Raw genomic sequence first — 22,537 nt, forward strand, 5'->3', positions numbered from 1 at the left:
TTTTTAAAGTCATAGATGTTTTAAAAAAAAATACGATTTTGTTCAATATAAAATATATTTTTAAAGGGTAAAAATTATGAACAACATTTCATTTAAGTGATTTTTTGCTTTTAATATAAGTGAGACGGGATTGGTCAGACTATCAAATAACCAACCATATGAGTGTAATTAAATTAAAATATAATTAAAACGCTTATTGAACAAATGGTGTCAAATTTAGGAAAAAACCCTAGGTATTATGCCATGAATTAAAACTTCAGGTACTAAACAAAGAGCGGATCAATGTCTAACAACTTGTTTGGATGAATGTTACCTATTGTATCATACTGTATTATTATTATTATTATTATTATAAATATAATATTTATTTTGATTGTTACTTAAAATTTATTGTATCGTATTATTGCATTCTTTGAAACGTAACAATAAACAATCCTATTTTCTAAATCGGCCAATTTAGATGTGGTGGGATCGTTATCATATTTTCCTTCAATTTCTGCCCATACTTACTATTTGATATTTTTCTCTTATTGTCTATGATAGACATCTCTACCTTATATTTCTGGTTAGTATTATATTCTCGTATTCTTGTGGCATTTACCAACAAAATAGTCTTCTATCTTTATTGTATGTACAAAAAAAAGGTATCTTATCGTTTTATTTATATATTTTCACCTTCGTGGAAAATAATAGTTTTTTAAGAAGAAAAATATTTTTTTGCTCTTCAATTTTCGGAAACTTAATATGAAAGAAACTTATTTTGCTTGGAGAAAAAAAAAATACAAAAAATAAGGAATTTGTCTGTTCATATTCTTTTGTTTCGCTCCTATTTGCAGAAAAAATATATTTTCTTTTAAATAATAATAAAGACGATTTGAAGGAACCTAATTAGAAAGTTAATTGTATTTTGTCTTAAATTATTTTTATGAGAACTATTAATAAATAAAATATTTACAACGATTAAGGATATTTAGAAAACTTATCAATTACTGAATAATATTAAATTATATTAAACAATATAATCTATTTAGATATTATATTTATAAATACTACATTATAATAAAATGCAATACAAAATGATATATTATGAAAGGATGAGCAACAACCATCCAAACAAGGTGTAAGGAATTATAAGTTTATAACTATACCACTGGTAGAAAGCATTCCATTTATTACTCTTCAAAAAATTGAGGGCTACGACGTCGTTCATATCCAGCAAAATTTGAAAATGCCATCCGCGCTCACGCCAAAGTGATCTCGCCCCATTCCTCTTCCTGAAACGTTCACTCTCTACACTCCCCCCTCCACAAAGTCACCGGACGGCTTAGATTCGACGGTAATGCGGTGTCGTTTGGAATGAACATGTCGACGGTGGAGAATCTGTTCGTACAAATCTTCGAGAGGAAGAATCGGATCATCGAACAAGTTAAGCAACAAACCGACCTGTATAGCCAACACCTCGCTTCTAAACTTATAATCGAAGGAATTACTCCTCCTCCATGGCTCTTGAATAATCACCAGTCGTCAAATCCTCAAGGTAACATATGCCAATTTCTGCTGTTCCACTTTTCTAGGGTTCCGTTGTGACCCAGTTAGGCGAATGCAAGTATAGGATTCAGTTTAACCATTGCCTTTGGCTCGACTTCTATATACATAGTAAAATATTAATTTTCTTTTGTAGGAAATTCAGCAGTAGAATCGTTTTTACTGTACGACCTGGTTAAAGCGTAGTATTTATTGTTCCGGATAAATATAATGATTGATAAGTTACCTCATCTATCTGCTGTAAATGGAACTTTTGAAATTCGAACAGCAAAGAGTTAAGGATTTTCATGTGCCCCCAGGGCTTAGTTCAAGGGGTCAAGGTTGAGGGACTTGTGACTTAGGTCACAGGTTCGAGCCCTGCGCCATGCCAACTGAGCCTGGTAGTTAAGTGGAGAAGCTAGAGGAGCGGTCCCATTATCCCCGAGTTTCGAAGGCTGTAGTTGGTCCTAAGAGTTGGCCCCACACGCTCACAAAAAATATAAGTTAAGGTTTTTCATGTTTCTTCACTCTTCCTTTTTTTCTACTGTTCGGTACAGCTAAAATGTGCTTGTCTATGTCCTTTTTGTGGTCTTGCTGGTTTTCAAACACAAATTATAAAGAGAACCACAGTTTAACCAAAAAATGTCTTGTTTTCCCTTAATAAATTTACGTTCGAAACTTTCAATTGCTAATTTCTACGCTTCGATAATTTCATGTTTTGGCTTGGTTGAAGGAACACTTAGATCTCTCTTCTCTCTCATTTTTTTCCAGAGCTGAACAAAGAAGAGCTGATTTCTGAAATTTTAGTTCCACGACCACGGCCACCTACTGTGCGCCATGCTAGTGCTCGTTGCTCATTGAACAAGAGGCCAATTGTCACAGATGACAACGAAGATCTGTCTCATGGAACATTCTCAGAGACTCATACTTCCGACAAAGGCCTTTATCACGCAGATGGGACAGCTAATAAAGCTGTAGATCATGATAATAACCAGGAATATGCTCTGAAAAGTGTTCCCGAGCTTGATGTAAGTGTTAACTCTCCCCTAGATCAGACAGATACAAGATTCCAGAACAATTGTAATGATCTAGACCAGTCACTAGCTAGAATACAAAGGTCTAAGTCTAGACAAAAGGCTCTTCAGCTTCGTAATAGTGCACAAGGGGAAGTGGAGGGCTGCTCCAGTCAGCAGAAAAATTGTGATGCTGCCTCTATAGGGATTGGTCTCTCTACTCCTGAACGAGTTAATCTCAATTATGGGTTGCAGATATTGTCTGAACCTTGTGTAGTTAGTTATGGTAGTGGCGGGTTGAGGGAATCAGCTGAAAGAAATCATGAAGGTCAAGAAAGGGACATCAATTTACATACTGGTGAGAGTTCTAAGCATGAAACATCTGCGAAGCAACTTGAGTGTGTGAAAAGTCATACAAAAAAAGTGGATAACTCTTTTGCTACAGCTCAGAAAAGCCATTCAAGCCACAAACGTAGCTGCAATTTTGCTTCTAAAGGTATCAATTTGTCTGCCTCTGCTTCTCAACTAGTTGATTTTTCCAACAAGTCAGACCACTTGTTGGAATCTTTTCCTGTTGGCAGTGAAGCTATCAAGTTAAAGGAATTTGTAGAAGTACACCAGCATGAGGGGATTGAAAATAGAGTCACAAGGTCCAGAAGTAATGCCAAACAACTGAACTGCATAAATGATTCTCTTAAAGTGGATGGTTCTGCTGGCGTAGTTCAAAACGATGATCATACCCAAGCACGCTCTACAGGTTGTGTGTCAGGTAGGTCATTGGAAGAGACTAATACATCTAATACTCACAAGGCAATAGTCAAAGGCTGCCTGAAAACTAAGAAGAAGAATGACATTTATTGTGGTAGGATCACAAGATCCAAGAGTATGGCCAAACAATTGCCTTGTCTGGTTGATGATTCACATGCCACTATATCTGCATTCTCAGATGGGTTGAGCACTGATGTTTTTGCTACAGCAATTGGTGGATCATCAGAAGTGTTATCTGACAATTCTGGTTCATTCAAGTCAGTTAAACCTTCTCTTGGATCAGATAAGAAAAGCAAAAAGAGACAAAATAACACTGGCAATGAAGTCACAACACAGCCTGTAACTTCCACTGTTGCTGGTTCTGAAGGTGCCCATTCTATATCTGCTGATTCAGAGAAGTCTTCCAATGAAAATTACGATACTCATTGTCCAACAGGCAGTAAATCGATCATCCCTTGCTCTGATAACAGTGACACCCATAATCAGCAAGGAAACACTGAAGCTGCAACGGAAGGATCTCCCACTTCTAGGTCTAGAACCAGCAATTCTGACCCAGAAGTGGGAGTGGAATGTCTGGTTGCCAATCCTTCACCTGATTGTTTTATGTCAATGAAGCCAAAACAACTTCACTTTGATGACATGGAAAAGTGTAACCTGAAGAGGAGCTTTACTCCTAACTTTGAGGAGAAGAGCTTGAAACTAACAGATGATATTTCCAATACCTCACTAGAACCAATCTCACAAAAGAAGATGTCTGTCAGCCCTGTAGATAACAGATTTTCTTGGGAACAGTCAATACCCGAGCAGGAAATTTCAAGTAAGTTAGACGACGTTCCAGGGAGTTCTTTTGCCTCGAGAATCAGAGACCCTGCTGGTACCGGAATGAATGGCTGTGCATCAGGGAATACCATATATGAGTCAATGGGCAGACAATGTTCTCGGCAATCTCCTTATCTGCATGATGATAAGACACTGTCAAATGATGTTGGTCATTATGATGCAGAGCTTCAGCATGTTAAACTCAGTTTAGAAGAATCACATAATTCTGTGGTAGAACTGCACGCGGAGGTGGTATGTTGCACTCTTATGTTTTTCTTACATGCATTCTTCTTTGGCTTGAGGCTATCTTGGTAAAAGCTGCATGACAAAGTAATATGTTCCTAATATCTATTATTACATTTTTATTTTTTAGCTTCATTATCTATTTTTGGATATCATGGAGTGTATTAACAGTTTTATGGTGTATGGATCTCTTGATTTGGCATCGGGAAGTCCTTATGATAGATCTGCAATTGATTGATGTATATTATTTAGTGACATTTATAAACTTTTTGCTACTCCTAATTTTAGAACTATGTATTTCAGCAGGCATATATGTTTTACTTTGCCAACCTATGGATGCCTGCAGATTCTGAATCTGATTAAGTAGCTTTGATTTAATAATTCGGAAAAGATGATCATCTACTAGTTAATTAAGGTGATTTTTGTGTGTTTTGCTTTGTCTTTTCTTTATAAATATGTTCAGTTATGAGTTTGTTAGGTTGTTCTGAATTCGGATGACTTACTTAAGACTTGAAAGAGAGTATCTATATCATGATGTGATCAAACACTTACACTCAAGCCATATTTCTGGTAGATATGTACTGGTTTTGGCGTACTTCATATATGACTGATACACAAAGAAACAATGTGTAAGTCATCTCTGAAATTAATAGTGGCACTAGCATCATTGTTTGCATTCAAAGTTTGGGCAGGAACTCCATTAACTCATAGGGACTTGATATTCTATAATTCGGCAACACCTTGGAGTCCTTTCCAATTTTTAGTCAAGTGGAGAAAAGTAGATGGTTGCCCTCTTTCTTTATATTAGGGGTGTAGGCCCCTCTTTTGGCTGCTACATGAAGAAGCTGTTTGAGCTTAGAACCTGCTTTTCTTGCACTACAACTTTTTATTTCAGAAGGAAAAGCACTAACACGTGCTCCTCTATTATGCAAGTACAATCAATTTATTCCCTATATGAAATTTTTGGATCTTTTATGTAGTTTGTATTTGTTTTGAGTAGTAACACACAAAATTTACACAATTTTGTGGTATCCAGGCAGAACAATGCTCTGCTGACGTGTAACTCAATTTTTAGTTAGCAAGGGAAAGTTAAGCATTGCTTTCAGCCTTATCTGAGTCTGAACTTTTTCTCCCATGGCTGGACAGGGATGTTACAGTTGTGACAGGAATGCTCAGTGTCTACCTGCATCTTATGTTGCCAACACCAAAATTGCTGCAGCACCTCACATCTCAAGTTTGACTAAAAAGGTGACTGGAGATTCCCAGGATTGCTTGGCAAAGAACTTTGAAATTGAAGATCCAACTTTCATTTCCCAAGATGCGAAGAGACAGTCTTGCATGCCAAATGATCCAAATTTAACTTGTTTTAGTGGTGAAAACAGTGATGGAGATGTTACCATCAAGTGCAACAATGATAGCGATTCCCATCAGAAGGAGAATGACTTGGATACGTCTAGTCCCCTACAATCTGGTCACAATGATAATGAGAATCTCAATCTCTCCGTATCAAGTGATATTGAAAATGCAAAGGTGCTGTCGTTGTTTGATGGCAGATTCAGGTCTTCTAAGATGGATTCATGGCCACAAGTCAAGAGGAAAAAAATTGAAGATAAGCAGGCTAACTGCTTTTCTGATTGTCCAAAATCTGAAATGTCAAAGCTTTACCGGATACATATGGATGCTATAAGCTTAAACATCAATACCATTCAAGAAAAATCAGACAATGTTGTGGAACATACACCTTTCAGAGTCAAGAGTTCTAATGGAGGTATATCCGAGAAGATAAACTGTCATTTGAAAGAAGGAGCACCTTCCTCGCCAAAGCTGCAAAAAGAAGTGGTACGTGAAGAAGCTGTTTGAGCTTAAAACCTGCTTTTCTTGCAATGCAGCCTTTTATTTCAGTAAGAAAAACACTAGTGCGTGCTCCTTTATTATGCATGTCCAATCGTTGTTCCTTCTATGAAATTTTTTGATCTTTTATTTAGTCTATGTTTTGTAAGTAGTAAACACTCAGAATTTACAAAATTTCTGTGGTATCCAGGCAGAACAATGTTTTGTTGACATAGTACTCAATTTTTGCTTAGAAAGTTATGCATTGCTTATAAGCTTATCTGAGGCTGGAACTTTTCCCTCATGGTTGGACAGGGAGGTAACAGTTGTGACAGGAATGCTTGTCTACCTGCATCTTATGTTGCCAACACTGAAACTGCTGCGACACATAACATCTCAACTTTGGCCGAAAAGGTGACTAGCAATTCCGAGGATTGCTTGGTGAAGGAACTTGAAATTGAAGATCTGACTTCCATTTCCCAAGATACAAAGAGAGAGTCTAGGATGCCAAATGATCCAAATTTATATTGTTTTGATGGTGAAAATAGTCATGGAGATTTGTGTGTCAAGTGCGATATGGATAGGGATTCCCATCAGAAAGAGAATGACATGCCTACATGGAGTCCTCAACAATCTGGATGCAATGATGAGCAGAATCTCAATCTTTCCATATCAAGTGAAATTGAAAATTCAAGGGAGTCCTTGCTGTTTGATGGAAGATTCAGATCTGCTAAGCTGGATTCGTGGCCACAAGTTAAGAGGAGAAGAATTGAAGATAGGCAAACTAAATGCTTTTCTGTTTGTCCAAACTCTCAAATATCAGAGCTTTACCACATGCAGATGGATGCTATAAGCTTAAACTCCAACACCACTCAAGAGCAATCAGACAGTGTTTTGGAACTTACACCTTTCAGAGCCAAGAGTTCTGATGTGTGTATATCCAAGAAGAAAAATTGTCCTTTGGGAGAAGGAATTAGTTCCTTGTTGAAGCTGCAAAATGAAGTGGTACAGTACTTAAATTGAATTTATTCTTTGCATATTTAAAATGATATTCACATTCTTCTGTGTACACAAGTTGACTTCATTGGTGTATACAATATTTTAATGGAACGAGGTTTAGGAGTAAGAATTTTCTATTGCACTGCCTTTTTCCAATTTGTTTAGCTGGGAAACAAAATCTTATTTTGCAAGTTCCATCTTGTACTACAAATTGAACTACTGTGAAAGATTTCTTCATGTCTCTAATTACCATTTACTGCTATTTTCTTGAAGCACATGTTCACTCTGGTAATGGTTGTGACTCTTCCATTATAGGCAGACCTACAGCAAAGGTTTTTTGCATGCATTTCTTTACATTATCTACTGTTTTTTGTTTGGGGCACATGTCACATTGATTGCTGATAATAGCCGTGACTTTCAAGTAAACCTCTCTTTTGTAGTTATACCAATATTTTCTTGTTTGGCCGACCTACAAATTGTTTTGAAATACACAAATATTTGCTCAAGTCAGATCGATTCATTAAAGAATAGAATAAAGGATAAGAAACAGAGGAAGACCCAATTTTATTTTAGCAGACCATTATCTTTATTTTGTGGGGGTGGGGGGGGGGGGTATGGAATGAAAGATCTGGGAAGGAGTACCATGCGCCGAAAAACAGCTATCCATGTTAAGTGTGTTTGCTTTGGCAATTGTGACCTCAAGGGCAAATTAATGACTGCATGAAAGATGTAAAGTCCTGCCATATTCTGCTTGTCATGAAGTCCATTTGGCGGACTAATGTGTTCAGGTTGTTTGATGACTCAAATTTCTTCAAGTCTAGTTTGATTTTTTCAAGGGCAAGTTGTTAAATCTGATCCACTGCCAAGATCATCTACTGTATTGCACCTTGTAAATAAAAAACTAAGAATCCTTTCTTTGCTTATAATAATATTGCGATCTTTTTGCCATGATTCAGCTGGCTACCTTAAATTCCTCTAGGACATAATTTCTGCCATGTCACTTATCTGCAGGACGCGGTACATTTTAAACAGTTCGGGTCTGCTTCCTCTTCTGATGACAAACTGTTACGTGTATCCCATGTCTCAAGTTTGTTTAAAGAGCCAGCTGAAAAGGAACTGGAAACTGGAGAAGAACATGAACTCCTTTCTGATGCTGAAAAATTCTCTGATGAACAAGACATTTCAGACTTGCTGCACCTTGAAAAGAATGTTAAGTTGGATAATCCTAAAGACGTGACTTGTTTGGAGAGAAAATCTCATACTGGAGACCAGAGCCTATATTCCCAATCATGTGTTAGCAGTTCTCCGCAAAATAAAGACTTGGATATCACAGATGCTGATCAATCTAAGCCTGTGCTCGAGGGTTTTATTATTGATGCCTCAACAGCAGATGGGGAAATGGATATTGCCCAATTTGGGATCAGCGATGATAACCTGAACTTTCCAAGCACAACAATTCAGCGTGCTAGCCTTCTGGAGCGCATCTGCAAATCAGCTAGTGCAAATACACCCTTATCTCATCTCACATCTGCTTTTGGGTTGCACCATACTCAAAATCTATATCAATCTTTACCTAATGGGCTTCTTGAGCACCTGGATCTGAGGAGCACCTTCTTTCCGGAGGAGGATGTCAACAAACAGCTTAGGGCAAGTTATAGCTGTGTGGATGAAGTGAAAGATTATAAACTGGAGATACCTTGTTCTGATTATCAATCTTCTTACCAATGTCAATTTGGAGGGAGGTCAGGGAGCCAATACCAGTCTCCTGTTGGAAAGTTTTGGGAAAGGATCTCGTCACATTCTACCAGTTCAGAGAAGCGTTTGAGCTCAAACCCGGAGCTCACGTGTTTCCCAATTGAGGAGGATCCCAATAGTAGTGAGGAGAATGAGGCTGCAGATGAGGTGGCTGGTAAAATCTGTGATGAATTTGATTCAACGGTAGTGAATAGTCATGTCAAAAGACTACCACTTGCTGATGTAGCTGACTCATATCTGAATCCTCCTGCTTCAATCTCTGAAGCTGAGAGGTCTCATGCTAGGGGAAGTCTGGATTCTCTCAAGACAGATGCTAGCTGCACTGGGCATCATAATAAAGCCAAAAGAAAGCTTGGAAGTAGCTTAAAAAATATGAGTGGGGCAAAGGTGAAACAGAGTTTTTTGATGGGTGCAAAAGGAATTAAACAAGGTAAGGAATCCCTTAGGAGGTCTAGTAGGCAAAAGTTATCATCTAAATCCAGTTTTAAGAGCGAGAGGCAGAACCTATCAGAAAAAGGGGCAAGACAGAACAACATTGTCTCAAATGCGACTTCATTTATACCACTAGTCCAACAGAAACAAGCAGCTGCTGTATGTACAGGTAAAATATCATTTTTTTTTCCTTCTTTTATAGCAAAATTTGGAACTATCCTTATAAAAATAAAAAGAGGAAAAAAATAATTTGTGAATAATCTTGGTGACCTTTTGTGGCAGGACTGCTTGCTAGCATTAAATGGTACTCCCTCCGATCCATAATAAGTGACCAATTTGCCTTTTTATTTTGGTCCAAAATAAGTGTCTATAATCAAGAAAAAAACCATTTGTTCTTTCAAAATTACCCTTATGTACGTATCCCTAAAAAGTCTTTTACTCCTCACATTAAATTATGCTGCAACATTTAATTAATGGTAGTTTAGTCACACTAACTATTTTTGTCTAGAATTTAGTATTTCCTTAATGGGTGTGCCCAAGGCAAATTGGTCACTTATTGTGGACCGGAGGGAGTATCTGTTAATCTCGGTAGAACTTAGCATAGTAGGATATTGATGCAAGTGAATCAAGTTTTCTGTTATGACTTAACGTGGTACTTAAACAATTAACTTTGGTGGTGTTTTGCATCAATAAATCTGATCTCCCTGGACTTTGATTTTGGAGATTGGAAAATTCAGTGGTTTCTTTTTTTTTTTCCTCCGGAAAAAGGCCAGTGGTCGTTGGCCTTTGGTTTTTATTGTAGCATCTCCTGTGTTCTTCTATGGAGTATCATGCTTCTACTATGCCTTAGGCTATGTTACTCGGATTCTTCAAAAATATTGTTGCCTGCGTGTCGGATCCTCCAAATTTAGTGCATTTTTGGAGGATCCGACAAGGGTGCGGCAGTACTTTTGGAGAGTCCGAGCAACATAGGCCTTAGGCATGTTATACTTTTTTTTCCCGTTGAGTATGTTATACCTGAAATTTGAGAGTTTGAAGCTTTAGTGGCTCTTTCAAGAAGTATTCAAGGTAATACCTGATTAGCCTTTGATTATGTGATAATAGCACCTCATTATTCTGGTAAGAGAATAGCACGTTGTATAATTCTCAGAATTTACTCACTTTCAGCTGTTTATTTTGGTTGTGCCGTGGTGGTTGATGGGGGATGAATCTAGATTGCTACTAGCTTCTTCTTTCTTCTTTTTCTCTGCCAAAAAGATTGCTTTTGGTATTTCACTGTGTGATAGGAAGAAGTAGGCGTTTGGACATAAGAATTACTTATAAAATTCCAAAAAATGGTGAAATTTTTTTTCAAGTGAAAATGGTATTTGAAATTTAGAGTTGTGCTTGGACATAAAATTCAGTTTGGGTTGTTTTTGAAGTTTTGTGAGTGTTTTGAGTGAAAATTTTGAAAAACAGTTTTTTGGAGTTTTTCAAATTTTCGAAAATTTCCAAAATGCATCTTCAAGTGAAAATTGTAAATTTTATGAACAAACGCTAATTTCGAAAGAAGTGAATTTTTTTTGGAAAAAAGGAAATATTTTTTTATGTCCAAACGGGCTCGAAGTTAATAGCAATCTTTACTTAGTGTGATGTTTAATGTTTGCATTCTACAGGAACATAAATGAGGATTTAAAAACTAAAACAAGATTCTTATCAGAATATCACATTTGGTTGATGATACACTGGAGATATCAAAACTAGGTGGTGAGAATTTGTGCTTTTTTCTTTCACTGAATTCCAGGAAAAGTAGGACATGATGGACGAAAAAGCTCTATTTAGGTGACACCAATTAGCTGGGATTAAGTTTTAATCATGTTAGTATGTGTACTATAGGTCCAATATTACTAGGAGTCTTCGAGTCCTAATAGAGATTTATATGCCAGTAGAAAATAAGAGAACTTTTAGTCCCTTTTGTTTTTATTTGTGTTTTGTATAATATTGGATATAGATGAGCTTAATGGAGCAACATGAAAATTGATATACCCAACCCCAAGCGACCTCGGCTTGCATGGGATTGAGGCATAGTTCTTGTTTTCTTTCACTGAATTGGATTCCCTTGTGATGATATATTGCAAGCCAAAGAAAATCAATCTTGAAGATTCAACGTGTTACTACCCCCACCTTTGCAGCTTTGCTTATCTTGATCAGTAATACAAACTTTTCCCACCCACCCTTTCTCCTGCATGCCAAGTCAGATTATGCAAAATGAAGCTTGTGCATGATCAAGGGCTGCCTTTTGATAGTACTGGTGTAATTACTAAGTTTTCTGTTATTCCACAGTAAAGAGAGACATCAAAGTGAAGGCTCTGGAAGCTGCTGAAGCTGCAAAACGCCTGGAAGAGAAAAAAGAGAACGAGCGTAAGATGAGGAAAGAAGCAATGAAGCATGAGCGGGCACGGTTGGAGCAAGAAAATTCAAAACAATTGGAATTACACAAGAAAAAGAAGGAAGAGGAAAAGAAGAAAAAGGAGGCTGATGCAATAACAAGGAAAAGGCTGAGGGAAGAAGAAGAGAAAAATGACAAGGAAAAGAAAAGAAAGCGAGTAGAAGAAGCACGACGACAGCAGAGAGAGCAGGAGGATAAAACTCATGCTAAAAGAGCGGAGAAAGGCAAAGGAATTCTCACTATTGTATGCAACATTCTTGTTTAAAATTCTGCCTTTTCTGCTTGTGTTTTGTTCTGCTAGCACTAATTATTGATTACTTTTGCTATAGGACGACAAGATGACAGGTAAAAAGAAATGTAATAGTGACGTGGAAAAGTGTCAAACAGAGAAAGAAAGAGTAGGAAAGACCTTCAAGAAGCTAGAGACTGAACCCAAGCCGGCGGAACCTGTGAGAAATGATTCATTTCAAGCAACGACACCACCAAGAAAATGTCACGTTTCTGACAATTCTACTGATCATGAAAAGGTAATGCATCTCCATAGAAACGTCTTAGTTAGTAGCTGATCAGTAGCTAAGTTCAGTACAAGTTCTGATTGTCCACGATGTACACTTGCTTTCCTCCGCAGCATCACTATATTATCCCCCCCACCCCCACCCCACCCACTCCCCCCCACCCCCCCCCCCCACCCCCACACACACACACACACCAAGAAAAAAGTTATGATTGGCTGCTATCTGTAGGAACTAGGCTATCTATACCTTGTAACCCTGTTTGCATTGACTGGTGTATTTGAGTTCCAAAATCCCAGGGGGCTTTTGTTTTGACACGTCTTCTTGAACTATCACTTTGAGATGCCGTCCTTCAATAGGCACTCTCAAAGCACTGACTGTGCTCCCTAGCAAGTGTTTCCTGCAGAAACATACATCAATAACGAATCCAGTGTGCTTGAAAAGGCCTCCTTCTTTATTAGCAGTAAACCAAACAGCAACAATCTTTACATACTCATTTGTCCTTGTTTCTTCCTTTCTCTTCCACTACCTTTTAGTATCTACTCCTCTATTTATCTAATTCATTTTTAAGTTTCTCTAGTGGTCAGGCTTTAATCTCTGTAGTCCAGCATGACTTTTGTCAAGAAGCAACCTAACAAAGCATCATTAGAAAAAGAGAGACACATCCCATAGAGAAGCCAGTTCCAGTTCATTTTGCAAGGATAGATCTTGCTTTATCTAATAGACATTCACAAAATATTATGTATGAGATGCATATGCAATTCACATATGTCATTCTACTCTGAAAGTGAAGTTAGTTGACATACGGAAGCACAATCCAATAGTGCTCAGCAAGGAGTGGACTTAGGTCTGAGGCCGTTTTTTATATATGCTACAAAATTGGTTGACTTTTTATTATTGTGCCAAAGGCAAGGAGCTTACTTGCTGTGATGCAAATGGGCTGTGTGCTGCTACTGCCCAAACAATCCTAGCCATTTTATTGTATTCTCTGAACTCTAGTCCTGCCCTCTTCCTTTTTCTATTTTCTACTGAAACTTTCACTGGAGAAAGTTAAAAGACAATGCATCCAATAGCAAGTTCATAATCTAGATGACTAGATGAAGAAGGCTATGTTATTTGTCCTTATAAAAAATGGCTATGTTATTTAGTCACTTTCTGCTAACAGAATTAGTGACAGTTCAATATTGTGCCAAATATAAAGAACTTACCTGATTAAGATACAAAGAAGCACTGTGCTGCTACTGCTCAAACCACTTCTAGACTTTCATCGTATTCTTGGATCTGTTAGGCATGCCCGTTTTTCTATCTTTAGAATTTTGAAGTTGTTAGGTTACAATCCATTTGGGACACTTGCCTTACCTAGGTAAAATTTTATATTTCACTAATTATAGAAAGAAGGCTTGTTTTATATTGTCTGATCCAATGTTCATAAATAGAGTTTTGCTTTCAGTCCTCACACTTGGATGTATTTTATTTGCATAGGTAACATGTGTATTGGGGAAACCTGATGCAAACACTGAGTGCATTCCCAAGAGAAGTCAAGAGAAATCATATGAGATCTCACCTTATCAGTGCTCCGATAATGAAGAGGATGAGGATGAAGATCTACCCATTCGAAAATTTGTTCCCTCATGGGCCAGGTGATTAAATTAATTCTTTATTAGCACCTGAAGCAATAAATCTTCAGGTTTTCCTTTACATTATATTGGAAGCTGACCATTATGTTCGATAGTTACAAACAGTAAAGAAAATAATAACCTTAACTGTCTTAGATCCTCATTGCTTTTGCACTGCATATGTAATATTTAGCTTGTTATGTACCTGTTAACATTCTTCTTAACCAAAATTGGTTGTTTCTTCTTGTTTATGCAGCAAACTCAGTGTGGCTAATGTCCTACCTCTGCAGCAAGCAATTGACCCTGATTCCATATTCCCCTCCGAAAGTTTCTGCAGTATGGACGAAGGTATCTTTTTGCCCCTTATATTTAACATCTCATTTCTTTGATTGTTTTCACAATTAGCAACTTTCTTTCTTTGTAGTACTTGTGCCCAGGAAGTTACAGAAGAGACATACGCCGATCTGATTATGTTTTCCTAGACTCCAAGAACTTGTTTATACAAGGCTAGTGCTTCTGCTCGAAGACAAGGTTGTCTCTTCTTTCCCATGCTAACTTCCCATTCATAGTTTCTTGTTTATGCTTGTCATAACCATATACTAGAATTGACTTCTGGTGTGAATTTGGAGAAGTTTCCTTGTCCTGTGTGCCATACACTTTTTATGCTGTTAACTATATCATCCGTTTTCCTTTTCAAAAAAAACTATATCATCCGTTTCCTAAAACATTAGACAGGAATTTGATCTCTTATCTGTATTTTAGCTGCTGATTTGTCTCATTCGTTGCTGTTTCCTTCCAGACTAAACTTGGGGGTCAAACAAGAATTTTAGAGGAAAAAGAACCTTTCTTTTTTAATTGAAAATCCAATTTTCTCACAATTAAGGTGAATTATGAAAATGTGATCATATCTATGCTTCTAAAAGACTTGTATGAGGTTCTTGTGTGAGACGGCCAATAAATGGATTTCTTAGCCCATTTCTCCCATTCTGCTCCCCAACTCCATCCAGTTGCGATTATTTTCTATCAGTTTTATATGTAACTCCAAAGGTTATTTTCATCAAAATTTAATTATCTCCAGAACCTGGTTTTATCTCCTCACTAGTAATCTTTTCTTTTTCCATCTCACTGATAATCTGTATAGAGCGGTGGTCAGACCGACCATGTTGTATGGGGCAGAGTGCTGGTCAGTTAAGAACTCACATATCAAGAAGATGAAAGTAGAAAATACCAGAAATGAAGATGTTAAGGTGGATGTGCGGGCACACTAGGATGGATAAGATTAGGAATGAAGGTATTAGGGAGAAGGTGGGTGTGGCTCCTGTGGATGACAAGATGCGGGAAGCGAGGTTTAGATGGTTTGGGCACATGCGAAGGAGAAGTCCAGATGCCCCGGTCAGGAGGTGTGAACGGTTGGCCTTGGCAGGTTCGAGAAGAGGGAGAGGGCAGCCTAAGAAATATTGGGGAGAAGTGATCAGGCAGGACATAACGTGGCTTCAGATTTCCGAGGACATAGCCCTTGATAGGAAGGTGTGGAGGTCGAGCATTAGGGTGTTAGGATAGGAGGTAGTTGATACAGTTCGTCCGTGGGAGAGGCTGATCTGATAATGTTGGGTCCTAAGCTGCTACTGATTATTGTTGTGTCCCCACTATTCTTTCGTTTTTCATAGTATCGGGTTTTATTCACTGGTTTTTGTTATTTTTTCTCATCTATTATTGGTTCTTATGCTGTTGTTATTGCTCATATGGTTCTAACATTTTGTCTCTCTTGTTTCTTTTCGTTTTTTTGAGCCGAGGGTCTTTCGGAAATAGACTCTCTACCCTCCGGAGTAGGGGTAAGGTCTGCGTACACACTACCCTCCCCAGACCCCACCTGTGGGAACTCACTGGGTTGTTGTTGTTGTTGTTGTTGTTGACTGATAATCTGCCACTAAATTTCAAGGCATTGCTAGAAGCAATTTCCTAACTTACATCGTGCACGTCTGTTATCATCTTAATCGTAAAACGGAATGCAGTAAATATAGCCTGATTTCATCAGTGGTTTGTTTATCCAAGAAATTTCTCTTCCATGCATTTATCTCATATCCAGGACAAAAGCCCATGAATTTATGAGTATATTTTTTATTTGCAGGATTGTATACATAAATTGTACAGATGGAAAGATGACTTGCTATGCAGCTCGGCAAAACAAGCTTTAACGGCTGTGCATGCTGTTGTTTTACCCCTTGAAATGTGCACTTCCAGTATCAGTGATTCAAAAACCTTTCCAATGTAAGTTGGCTTGAAATTTTTTGTAATATGGCAAGTAGTTTTGGTACATCATAACTTGAGATGATTTAAAAACAGACTACAGTAATCGCAGTACTTGGCTGTCTTTTGTAGAATTTTAATATCTTCTTTGGACATATTTATTCGAAACGAGAAGATAATCACAAGTTGTTATGAATGAAATGGCCGCGGATGACACATTTGGGAAGTTAGTAAATAATGTGTGGAACCCGGGTTAGCAGCACGTAAGCGTGAATTGGGTTAGGTAAAGTAGTTAAAGAACAGTAGAATAGACAAAATTAGCTACGGAATTGTGTTAAATAGTCCTTTCATTCCAGTTTAATTTATTCAATTAGTGTTTGTAATTTGCTCATTTTATTAGTGGAAGAATTTACATTGGTTCAGATCCAACTTGTGGTGTTCTGTAACGCTCCTTACATTTTTTTTTTTTTTTTTGGTCGAAAAGTGGAAATTTGCATATTATGAAAGTAATGCAGGGAGCGGGGTGCTCACTTCTCAGTGGGTGCCCTAGTTACAAAGTTGTTTCTACTTTTTCTGACTTTTACGCCCCTAATGGGCTCATTACAACTAGGCAAAATACATGAACATTTCCTTAAAGTTGTCCACATGTTTCATTTAAACACTTTATTTTAAATCTGTTCCATTTGAACACTTTAACTATGCTTTTACTGTGTCATTTAGACACAAAATTTATAGTCAGCCAAACAAAAAAGGTGCGTGTAATTCACACACCATAGTGACCAATAAGACGAGGACATGTAGATTTAATTTAAATAAATTGTAAAAAATTAAAAAATAAAACTATAAAAACGAAAATCCCATCCCACCCGTCTGTCATCTTCCCCAAGACCATAGGCCTTTTTACAGAGGTAAAAGAGTGTTGATCAGTGATCGGAACAGCACCACCGTGATATATATATATATATATATATATATCAGTCTCCCTTTCAGAAATTTTATCCACTTGACTCGTTTTTTTTCCATTATCCCCCTTTTCCCTTCTAAGATATTCTTATTTTTCTCCTCTTAATCTTCCATTTTTTCCCTAGAAAGAGAAAAAAAGAGAAACTTTGGCAGCAACATGACGAGAAGGCAGCAGGATCAACACTAAAAGTTTTTGAGATTTTTTCGCTGTGATTCTTAACATTCTCAGATCTCCAAATTTATGGTGGTAACCAAATTTAAAGTGGCAGTGGTGGTGTGCTCAGATTTTGGAGAGGAGATGATAGTAGTAGTGTGAAAGAACTAAAAATTTAAAAGAAACATTGACCAAAAAGTTTTCCGGCAAAAATTATTCACTTTCCGGCTAGATGTATGAAAGGTTTCGGCTAGATGTATGAAAGGTTTGTTTTTTTGGGACCATTTTCACGCGTTTAAAAAATGTGAGAAACACGTATCCTGCCATGTCAACACATTGTGTCTAAATGACATAGTAAAAATCTGGTTACAATGTTTAAATGAAATAGACTTAAGATGAAATATCTAAGTGAAAAGTATGAAAACGTTAAAAAGGCTATCGATATATTTTGCCTTAAAACTAAAAGTAGTGACTGAACTATTTGAGGATCATCTGCCCCTGGTTGTTGTTGGCAAAAACAGTAACGCTCCTTACATTGTGTTATCGGATAACGATCATTACACGTGAAATCATTTCATCTCAAAAATTGGAGCAAGAGCTCAATGAAAGTGTCTCCGATTGTGTTATTTTTTGCAGAACTAAAAATAATTTTTTTTATTGAGCTCCAACGGCTCTATGCGTGTAGTATTATAGAATCTTTGGATTAAACTAATTGGAAAATCGATTCAATAATCTCATAGTATTCAGTGTCTTTGTTGATTCTCGAGGCCATTGTTCCTCAACCTTTTGGTGATTCTCTGACACAACTTTCTAAGGTTTCATCACTTCTACTTTTCTATTCGAAGATTGTGAGTTTGATTGCTTCGACCCATTGAGTTTACTTATATTAACATCTTTTAAGTTTATCTGCTAATAAATTAATTATAATTCTGCTAAGTAAATTCATTATAAAACAAAATAGTAGTAAATAATACTTTTAGGTAAAATGGTATACTCTATCGATTGTTAATATTTTTTACCCTTATTAAGGCGCATGACTTTATTACACATTATTGTTAAATTAAAGCAACAATTTGCGCAAAAAAAAAACAAAAAAGAAAGTTAGAAGTAAAAATTTCACCTAATTGAGGATGTCCAGAATTTTTTTTCACCTAGCTGGATCACTATAATTGGCCCTTGAATTCATTGCAGTAGAACTCTACAGTTATACTTGTTCAACATTATTCTTGATTCTATCCTTTCAAAAGAATATTATGCCTAATAATTCCATCGCCGTCTACTAAAATCATCAAAAAATATTTATTAAAAAAAGTTAACATACGACATATAAAAAGTTCATGCCCTTCTTTTATCTCTAAAGATTATAAAAGTTACTGTATTTTGTTTTTCTTTCCATTTTTATATAAACTTTAACTATTTAAAAATAATTCCAAAAAACAAAGCTCCTTGACCTATTCAAAATACTTTTCGTTTTCCTTAAAAAGATGAACCATGATAAGTAATTCGAGAAATATGCACGAAGAGAATATAGGTGTGTAGGGTATACAATTATTCTTTCCATAATTTATTTCTTATTTATACAGCCAAAAAAAAACAACATGAAAGAATTGGTCAAACCAAGGGCTTGTTTTGAATTTCATGAAGTCCCAATGATAGAGATCAGTGGGACCTTATAGATTCACATTGAATAAATACAACTGGGTCTCTATATAATAATTACAAACATATCTAAATCCTAGACATGCAGTAGGGACCCCTCACTCCCAATATTCGTCCGCTTTACCTATATTACCGTTATAGTAAGCTCTATTATATTCTCCTCTTTTATATTCTTCATTTTCTCTTTCTCAATTTTTTTTTAAATATTTATTTCATTAATTTGTTTTCTATCTTTCTTCAAACTTAAGAGAACCGACCAAAGGCGCCTATTTTCTTAACCGTTTATACGCCATTTTCCCATTCAGATTCCCACCATCTATCTCCACTAAATCACCACTTTTTCTCCTATAACCCCATTAATATGTGTAAATTCAAGATTTCTTGATAACACTTGGATTTTATTTCAGTTGTCAACAATGAGTAAGCTTTTTTATTGCTCCATTTTCTTAAGCTTCTTGTACTGTGCACTATTGGTATCATCACAAAATTGCAGCTTTGATTTGCAATCTTTTACACTGAGAAATTTCACACTTCTTGGAGATTCTTATCTCAGAAATGGGGTTGTGGGTCTAACAAGAGAGCTTCAAGTTCCATCTTCAAGCTCTGGTTCTCTCATTTACAACAACCCCATTTCATTCTTTGATACAGAATCTAAAAAGACTGTTTCTTTTTCCACAAGATTTGCTTTTTCAGTCAATAACATCAATCCATCTTCATTTGGAGATGGTTTGGCTTTTTTCCTTTCACCTGATAATCAGACTTTAGGTAGTCCAGGTGGTTTCTTGGGTCTGGTTAATTCATCACAATTAACCAAGAATAAGTTTGTTGCTGTTGAGTTTGACACTAGGCAAGATTTGCACTTTAATGATCCTGATGATAACCATGTAGGTCTTGATATAGATAGCCTTATCTCAATCAAGACTGCTAATGTAAAGTTGGCTGGTGTTGATCTCAAAAGTAGGAATTTGATTACTTCTTGGATTGATTACAAGAGTGAGGAGAAGCAGTTGTTAGTGTTCTTGAGTTACTCAAGTTACAAGCCTAAAAAACCACTCTTGACTGTGGATATTGACCTGTCTGATTATCTAAAGGAGTTTATGTATGTGGGGTTTGCTGCTTCTACTGAGGGAAGCACTGAATTGCATTGTATTGAGAATTGGAGTTTTCAAACTTTTGGATTTAGTCCTATGAGGCCAAGGCATAATCCCCATAATGTGTCTGATAATTCTGTGTTAGTGAAACCCCCTACTATTCAGGAAGATTCTGACAATAAACATCATAAGAGGTTAGGTTTGGGTCTTGGAATTGCTGGTCCAGCTTTCTTTTGTGCTGTTCTTGTAGCTTTTGGTTGGATTTCTTTCAAGAAATGGAGGGGCCTTAACACAGAGAAGAATTTGACAGCTGAGCTTGTTACTGGACCAAGGCAGTTTAGCTACAAGGAACTGAGGTCAGCTACAAGAGGATTTCATTCAAGTAGGATCATAGGCAACGGCGCCTTTGGTACTGTTTACAAGGCCTTTTTCATGGATTCGAGCTCTATCGCTGCAGTGAAAAGATCTAAGCACAGTCACGAAAGTAAAACGGAGTTCGGGGCTGAATTATCGATCATAGCATGTTTAAGGCACAAGAATTTAGTTCAGTTGCAAGGGTGGTGCATTGAGAAGGGAGAATTACTTCTTGTCTATGACTTTATGCCTAATGGGAGTCTTGATAAGGTACTATACCAAGAATCTGAGAATGGGAATCCACTGAAATGGCCTTATAGGTATAATATAGCAGTTGGTTTGGCCTCTGTTCTGACTTATTTGCATCAAGAATGTGAGCAGCAAGTGATTCACAGAGATATTAAAGCCAGCAATATTATGCTTGATGTCAGCTATAACGCGAGGCTTGGCGATTTTGGGTTGGCAAGACTTATGGATCATGACAAGAGTCCGGTCTCGACTCTTACAGCTGGAACAATGGGATACCTTGCTCCTGAATACCTTCAATATGGAAAGGCAACCGAGAAAACTGATGTTTTCAGCTATGGCGTGGTTATACTAGAAGTGGCTTGTGGGAGGAGGCCAATAGAGGGAGAAGGGAGTGGTCATGAAATGGTGAATTTGGTTGATTGGGTTTGGAGGCTTTACTCTGAAGGTAGGATAATTGAAGCAGCAGACAAAAGGCTAAATGGTGACTTCAAAGAGGAAGAGATGAGAAAGCTTCTACTTGTCGGTTTAAGCTGTGCAAATCCTGATAGTATGGAAAGACCTTGTATGAGAAGAGTATTTCAGATTCTCAACAATGAAGCTGAGCCTATCTTTGTTCCGAAAGTGAAACCAACGCTAACTTTCTCCACTAGTCTGCCTTTCAGTATTAATGACATTTTCTCAGACGACGAAGACAATGAGGCAGCACCAGAACCTGAGTTTGAAATCAGAGTAGATTGAAGTAAATGTCTAGTGAATTTTCTGCAATATATAGCTAAAAATTCTTTCATTTTTTCATGTCCGATTTTAATGAGAGCTGATATATACTATAGTTTTCACTATGTTTGAAATGAGGGAAGCTAACTAGCCTGAGTTCAAAGCCAATATATTGAACTCATATGCTCTTGTCCCTTTTCCTGAACTTTTTCAGTTGTTCAATCTTATCCGATTAACATGTCATTTGTTTCATTTTCTGCACCTTCTTTTTTTTTTTCCTTTAACTGCTAAGAGTAGTTATGAAAGTAGAACTAGCCGAAAACAATGTTTGAATATCTGCTTATTCTGCGAAGAGTTGTTTATGTAATAGTGAGTTCTTCAAGATTATGCTGGACAGATGAAGAATGACTTCTTCTTAGTATTTGGATGACATTTGATTTGTGTACTTGCAATGACTTGGAAAGTTCAAGGCATCCTCCTTTTTTACAAATTTTAGTTAATAAAATACTCTATAAGCAAAGCTAAATTTTGTTCACATGACCTCTCATTAATGTAATGACTTTCAGTTCATCATTGTTTACCAGAATATGCCATGTTAACCTCAATCTTTGGACATGTGAAATACTAAAACATGTTTCTCTTCAATTGTATCCATCTTCTCAAGTTGAAAATCTCTCTTCCATTATATAAAAATATTTACAGTGTAATTGCTGAAGGATCAAATAAATGTGCTTAAAAGCAAAACTGATACAGAAACTTGCATGACTCTTCAAACTAGATGTCATTTTCAGTTATGTACCTGATGGGACTTTGAGCAAGCCATAACAGGATGAAGAAATATGCTGAACAAAGAAAACTATGCATCTGTGCTTGGATGAAAAATAAGAGAATATCTTCAGTAACATCCTTATTCAGCATTACTAGCACATTCTTTACCAATGCTAGACTAATAACATTTTTGTGTAGTGTTAGAGATGTTCATTTAATTTACAGAACATGTATCTACTCTCTAGAAACAGAACATCTAACATCAATACAGTAATGACTTCTGGTTTGTGTTGTAGTTTGATGTAAACAATCTGAAATATTTTTCGCTCCAGGCTAATTTTTTAACACATCAAATTATATTCATTATGAATGGGAAATGTGTAATCTTTGTTGAGGATC

The 22,537-nt window shown here is 36.8% G+C and overlaps 2 protein-coding genes across 3 annotated transcripts; both read left to right on the forward strand.

The window, feature by feature from the left end:
* LOC109229028 lies at positions 1,190-16,556 on the forward strand. Of its 2 annotated transcripts, none has more exons than XM_019394330.1 (11): positions 1,190-1,537; positions 2,296-4,376; positions 5,514-6,206; positions 6,513-7,202; positions 8,208-9,552; positions 11,706-12,055; positions 12,141-12,338; positions 13,806-13,963; positions 14,196-14,287; positions 14,364-14,470; positions 16,068-16,556. In XM_019394330.1, exons 1-10 carry the CDS (start codon positions 1,357-1,359, stop codon positions 14,405-14,407), a joined length of 5,832 nt encoding a protein of 1,943 aa, XP_019249875.1. In that variant the 5' UTR covers positions 1,190-1,356; the 3' UTR covers positions 14,408-14,470; positions 16,068-16,556. The 2 variants fall into 2 exon arrangements, with proteins under 2 accessions (XP_019249875.1, XP_019249876.1); XM_019394331.1 differs by having other exon boundaries at positions 2,296-4,373.
* On the forward strand, positions 19,132-21,788 carry LOC109229030 (probable L-type lectin-domain containing receptor kinase S.7). The gene has a single exon (XM_019394332.1). The coding sequence runs from the start codon at positions 19,379-19,381 to the stop codon at positions 21,392-21,394; it is 2,016 nt and encodes a 671-aa protein (XP_019249877.1). The 5' UTR covers positions 19,132-19,378; the 3' UTR covers positions 21,395-21,788.

Source organism: Nicotiana attenuata, chromosome 7, assembly GCF_001879085.1.
Source record: "Nicotiana attenuata strain UT chromosome 7, NIATTr2, whole genome shotgun sequence".
NCBI lineage: Eukaryota > Viridiplantae > Streptophyta > Magnoliopsida > Solanales > Solanaceae > Nicotiana > Nicotiana attenuata.